Raw genomic sequence first — 6828 nt, 5'->3', positions numbered from 1 at the left:
ATTACAAAATAATGAATTAAACTTACTTCTTTTTTTCTAGTCCGATAACCTCTGAATAGGGTTTGGATTTTAACAGCACTTTCATTTTGTATTCTAAATTCCTAAATCAAAAGATGAAAATATTTCAACTTGAAGAAAAGCTCCAAAACATATACAGAAAGATACAAAAAATTTCCACCAAACATGTATAAAAGTATCGATCATCATCATTTTAATGTCCGCTTTTACTTGCATGAATCAGACAACACTCTGTTGTATATGCACACTAACGTTACCCACCTCGCAAATCATACTGGCTTCATTTCTTTGAAGTCTTCACATATCCTCAGTAGTCACAGCCTATATCTCACTGTCATGTAGCATAGGTGTCCATACAGAGTTTATTGAGGCAGATTTTCTATGGCCTGATGCCCTTCCTGTCACTAGCCATCATCTGTTTCCAAACAAGAAACTATTTCTACGTAGACAGCCATATTTCTGCAGAATATTGGAAATAAATGACACTGTGTGTATAACAGTGACAGCCATTTTACAACTGTCTGCAAGATCAAGACATGAAAGCACAAACACACATACTCATCCACGCATATATATATATCATCATCATCATCATCATCGTTTAACGTCCGCTTTCCATGCTAGCATGGGTTGGACGATTTGACTGAGGACTGGTGAAACCGGATGGCAACACCAGGCTCATACATATATGACAGGCTTCTTCCAGTTTACATCAACAAAATCCTCTTGCAAAGTATTGTTTGGCCCAGGACTATAGCAGAAGACATTGTCCAAGGTGCCATTCACTGGGGCTGAAGGGGACACATATGTTTGGGAAGCAAGTTTCTTATCTCAGCCATACCTATACTACTAATACATCCTCCTCCTCCTTTAATGTCCATTTTCCATGCTGGCACTGGTACATATATATATATGTGTGTGTGTGTGTGTATATATACATATATATGTACAAATAGAGGAGGCGCAATGGCCCAGTGGTTAGGGCAGCGGATTCGCGGTCATAGGATTGCGGTTTCGATTCCCAGACCAGGCATTGTGAGTGTTTATTGAGCGAAAACACCTAAAGTTCCACGAGGCTCCGGCAGGGGATGGCGGCGAACCCTGCTGTACTCTTTCACCACAACTTTCTCTCACTCTTACTTCCTGTTTCTGTTGTACCTGTAATTCAAAGGGTCAGCCTTGTCACACTGTGTCACGCTGAATATCCCCGAGAACTACGTTAAGGGTACACGTGAGTGTGGAGTGCTCAGCCACTTGCACGTTAATTTCACGAGCAGGCTGTTCCGTTGATCGGATCAACCGGAACCCTCGACATCGTAAGCGATGGAGTGCCAACAATATGTACAAATAGATATATACATTAATGAAGGTGCATGGCCCAGTAGTTAGAGCGTTGAACTTATGATCGTGAGGTTGTGAGTTCAATTCCCAGGCCGGGCTGTGTGTTGTGTTCTTGAGAAAGACACTTTATTTCATGGTACTTCTAGTTCACTCTTCTGTAGAAATGAGTTGCGACGTCACAGGTGCCAAGCTGTATCGGCCTTTGCCTTTCCCTAGGATAACAGTGGTGGCATGAAGAAGGGAGGCTGGTATGCATGGGCGACTGCTGGTCTTCCATAAAAACAACCCTACTGTGTGTTCGCCGGTGAGACGACTTTCCACCCAGACTTGTACCCTGGAGAGGAACCTCTTAGGTAAACCATGGCTGACGGAGTTGAGTTTTTTTTTATACACACACACACATATATATATATGCATGCATATATTGTTTACTCCCACTGCATGACACATTGAGTAAGCTATTTCTAACATAGCCCTCAGGCCTACAAACCTTGTGAATGGAACTGGCAGATGGAAACTGAAAGAAGATCACTGTGTGTGTGTGTGTGTGTGTGTGTGTATATTTGTCTCATTGTCTAGACTTTGTTTGATGGTTGTAAAGAAAGCAATACAGTCACACAAGTGGTGTTATTCATTTCTAATCGTCTATGAAAACATGGGAAATTATCAAACTTACTTGGAAAAAGGTGAGGGCTGGTTCATTTGAATGGCCCCCTTGGGCTTTATTTTAAGACAATAACGACTAAAGGGAACATGCTATTACAGATGAGAGAACTATGTTATAAAGGAGTTAATTTAGGGATTGTATTTAAGCCAAAATTGTCCAAGGTCAATCTGAAATGAAATCAAAATTTTCGAGAAACCTTTTCGATCTGCCAATTACATTGAATTTTTAAGAGTTTGATAAAATTATAGCAGCCAGGCATAAAACAGGAGGGTGCACAGGTCATCTTTCTTAGAGTAAAGTGAAGTTTGCAGTCTGATATTAATAAACGTTTCTTGGTTCTTCAGTTTCCACTGTGCAATATGGAGGCTATCCCTATTAACAGACAAGGGTTATGCATTTTTGAATAAAACATGAGATGTGAAAAAAATAGAAAAGAGAAGGAAGTTCAGCAACTTTTGCACAAGGACAGGGTCTAGCATTAAACTTCAATCGACTTACTTCTCGCTTCAGACGTTCTTCTTGTGCTCTTTTAATTAGATCTTCTTTACACTCCTGAAACAAAAAGCAATACTTTCATTAAAATTTTAAACCAAAGGAAATCCATGACTTTTAAAAATCCTCCAAACAAAGCTCTAAAGAGTATCTTTAAAACTGCATTTAGAAAACATGAAATGTCAGTTACGCATAAAATCAACATTATTCTTGTCTCTTTAACACACATATCTGAAATAGATAGGTTGACAATGACACCTTTGTCCATCTCCATCTCTCATTTTTAAGAGATAATTTCCATAAGTTTGACAACTGTTTCTCATGTCTCCCTTGATCTGCCTCTACTACAGGTACCTTATACCTGCACTTATCATTCACTATGCAAAACATCCCCATAGGAATCTACTCTTAAATCCTGAGATAATGGAAACAAATGTAAATGTTACCTGAACTACAAAAGGCTTTGTAAGGGCTGGTTCTTAACATGAACTGGAGAAGTAAACATTCTTCTGGGTAGAGAATCTCATTAACACAGATAACTATCTGAATGGAGACAATGTTGAAGTATTCTATTCAAAAACATGATGAAATACTTCCAAGAGATTTGAATTCACAACCTATGAGAAGGTATCTTAATGTCTAATTTACGTGACCAGCCTGACTCTGTTACTTTTGAGATGACCTCAAGGTGCAGCTACAGTTTTGAATGATTGAAGGTTTATTTCTCAATAAAACAAATCTTATATAGAATCTGATAAATAAAAGCAGTAGAATGTAAGTAACAAAACTTAAATTCATGTAGTATATTTCACAGAAAACTATTGTTAAAAAGAAAACAATCCATTGAACATTTTATAAAATCATTTTGGGGGGAAATAATATGAAATAGACTACTGTTGCAAATCATAATTATTTTCAATTATCTTCTATTTAAATTGTTTCATTTAGCACAAAATGTAACTTGTATTCAAAAACATTCAAAAGTATTTTTTCTTTGTTTCAAAGAATGAATTAAAATATATTAAAAAAAAGTCTTTTTTGTGTGTTTGTGTGTATACAGAAATGAAAAAGCTAATAAAATGTTATCCAGTGCAATTATTCCAATTAGAAAAAATGGCTAAGACAATAGAATGTAAGAGTGGATTAATTAATGTTTAAACCTTTTCAATGATGTGGTTCCATGAAATATACCATATGGCATTCCAGTTATGAGTTTCTAGATGAAAATCAGTTTAAGTTAGTAATTTGGATGCAATACGCATCAAAGGAAAACAGAGCTATAACACAATTTCATGATTAAATCAAGCATAATACCCTAAAATGATAATCTGTCATAAACATTTAATAATTGAAGATTATAGACAATTTCACTTTAGCCCGGTTTCAAATTTAATACCGCATCTATAGTTATTTGGATTGTACTGAAGCACAGGTTTTGCAGTATTTTGGAAACCTATTTGCTTTATTCGTCAAGTTACAACGATAGCAGCTTAGCATTCAATGTAGAGGCCATCGTGTTGCACCATCTGAAGCCTCCTTTCCACCAGTTCTTTGATCCCATGCTGATACCAGTTCTTGTCCTTTGAGGTGAAGAACTCTTTCACTGAGGCTTTCACCTCCTATTGGTTGATGAAATGTTGTGAGTGGCAGAAGTGAGTTGTGAGTCGGAACAAGTAATAATCTGAGGCAGCTACATCCAAACTACATGCTGGGGATGACATCAGTTTAATTCTCTCAAATTCCTGGAGTTTATTCCAGGTCGTTCAAGCGGTAAAATGTCTTGTGTTGTCTTGCTGCAGAAAATCTCACTGTTAACCAAAGTGGGTATTTTTACTGCACAGTGGCATACATCCATGAGATGCGAAGCTTGCCTGATAGTCTCTGAGTGCTGCTCACCAGATTTGCCTCTATAGCTTGGAGAATGGCCTTGGAATCCACAGTTTTAGGCTTACTTGACCTTGCCTGATCGTTGAGGTTCTTGCAACCCAAACAAAATGTCTTGAACCATCAGTTTACTGTATTGTCATCAACTGCGCCTTTACCTTTTGCAGTGTTACGGCCCAATTAGAACTCATAAAGCATAAGTTCCTGAATTAGATGAGATTGCAAATACATTTGCACAGCTTTCAAATCACAGAGTGAAGCAATGTACAATGCGTCAGTGCACTAACAACCACGATACTACCAACATCAGTCGGGATCTTCCACAGCTTGAATAGCTTCAGTCACATGATATACATGCTGCAAACTAGCATGTATGCAAATACTGCAAAACTTTGACTTGCCTCAATATTCTAATAAATATAATTCATTTATTTACATCAAAATATCATCATCATCGTCGTTTAAAGTCTGCTTTCCATGCTAGCATGAGTTGGATGATTTGACTGAGGACTGGTGGACCAGGAGGCAACACCAGGCTCCAATCTGATTTGGCAGAGTTTCTACAGCTGGATGCCTTTCTTAACGCCAACCACTCAGAGAGTGTAGTGGGTGCTTTTACGTGCCACCGGCACGAGGGCCAGTCAGGCGGTACTGGCGACGGCCATGCTCGAAATGGTGTATTTTACGTGCCACCTGCACAGGAGCCAGTCCATCGGCACTGGCAACGATCTCGTTCGAATGTCCCTTCACGTGCCACTGGCACAAGTACCAGGGAGGCGACGTTGGTAACAATCAACGGCCACGCTCGAAATGGTGTATTTTACATGTCACCTGCATAGGGCCCAGTCCATCGGCACTGATCTAAAAGGCAATCCAGCCACTCACAATATCAACAGATCTTTAAGTAATTAAACAAATAAAAACTTCCAAGGCATTGGTCAATGTAGTACTAACAACCTGTTATCACTTAATAAAATCCAAAACTCAAATATTACTCAACTCTAGAATTACTCCAGTATTACACCACTTATTAACTATCAGGTCAGGTGTGAGGACATGTGCTGTTGTAGCATTCACCATTTGTTGGTATTTTTCTGAGTTCTTCCTGAGTGATCTGTTGAAAAGAGTCTCAGTTAGTCCCCATTTCCATGAAATACCTCCTCATCTGCTGTGACCATGTGGCATGTGGTTGACCAACACAAGCTGCCAACCCAGCCAGATCCTCAGTGAAAAGAACATGGCAAGCAGGATCTAACTTGGAAAATCAAACATGACCAAACAGTCTGAGCTCACATTCCTGAATCATACAGTTTCTGAGTAGAGTTGTTTGTTAGATATAAAATCCAACCAAAGATAACCCGTTGTCCTGCAAAGCACTCTGGTACCAAAGGAGGTCAAACAGCTCCTAAGGGCCCTGGACAACATACAAGTCTCACAACTATAAAGCAAGACAGGGAAGATCAGAGACTTAAAGACCTGAACCTTTGTATTCCTGCACAGATATCAGCAGAGTCAAACAACTTTGTCCAATGAGTCCACAACTGCACCGGCTTGTCCAAGTCTTTTTAGGACTTCAGACTTGCAGCTAATGCCTCTATGAATCTCATTGCTGAGATAAGTGAAACTGTCAACATCTTTAACATTCTCACCTGCAAAAGAGATAACAAGGTGAAGTCCCCACAATTAACAATCTACATCTTAAAACCATACAAACCTTACACAAAATAACTAACTACAACAACTCTTAATCTAATGTTTTTTCTATAACCTTGCCTGCTCCATATACATACATCTTTCTATTTAACAGAAATGTATCAATCTCAGAAATGAACTTCTTAGAACCCCATCTTACCACCCCAAAACAGCTGATTTTCAACATTAAAACATAACTATATACAATTTATATTTTTAACTATATACACAAATAACCATATTCACATTAAAAGAAAAAAAAAATGAACATTTTTTATTCATCACTGGTCATTGCATCCTTATTGAATGCCTACTGTTTGTAAATTTTAACCATAAAATCCATGAAACTAATTTAATGATAGAAGTGTGACTACTAAGGATTTGGCTGCTACATTGACTGCTTGTTACGACTGTAGCCACCACTATGTTTCTCAATTATATATATATATATATATATATCACTAAATATATATATATGAAAGCCCCCGGCCCATCAGGAATCACTGCAGAGATGCTCAAAATATCTGGCAGTGTTGGCTATAGCCTAGTCACCCGTATTACGAACCAGGTGATACACGAAGGAGTCATACCCTATGACTGGTGTAGCAGCATCATAGTCAACTGCTACAAAGGTAAAGGGGACGCTTTAGAAACAAATAATTACAGAGGCATCAAGCTGTTAGATCAGGTTATGAAAGTTACAGAGAGGGTCATAGCCCAACTAATTAGGGAGC

At 38.4% G+C, this 6828-nt stretch overlaps 1 protein-coding gene across 1 annotated transcript in view; it reads right to left on the bottom strand.

Moving 5' to 3' along the window:
• Positions 1-6828, bottom strand: part of LOC106872940 (ubiquitin-protein ligase E3C) — a 78103-nt gene that overhangs the window by 62491 nt on the left and 8784 nt on the right. Inside the window, exons 2-3 of the mRNA XM_014920117.2 lie at positions 2525-2578; positions 27-101 (exon numbers count right to left, since the gene is read on the bottom strand). Coding sequence (XP_014775603.1) covers positions 27-101; positions 2525-2578 — 129 coding nt within the window. The remainder of the gene's footprint in view (positions 1-26; positions 102-2524; positions 2579-6828) is intronic.

Source organism: Octopus bimaculoides, chromosome 19 (genome assembly GCF_001194135.2).
Source record: "Octopus bimaculoides isolate UCB-OBI-ISO-001 chromosome 19, ASM119413v2, whole genome shotgun sequence".
Classification (NCBI taxonomy): Eukaryota; Metazoa; Mollusca; class Cephalopoda; order Octopoda; family Octopodidae; genus Octopus; species Octopus bimaculoides.
The sequence above is the reverse complement of the archived record's forward strand: the minus strand, read 5'-3'. Positions and strand labels throughout refer to the sequence as shown.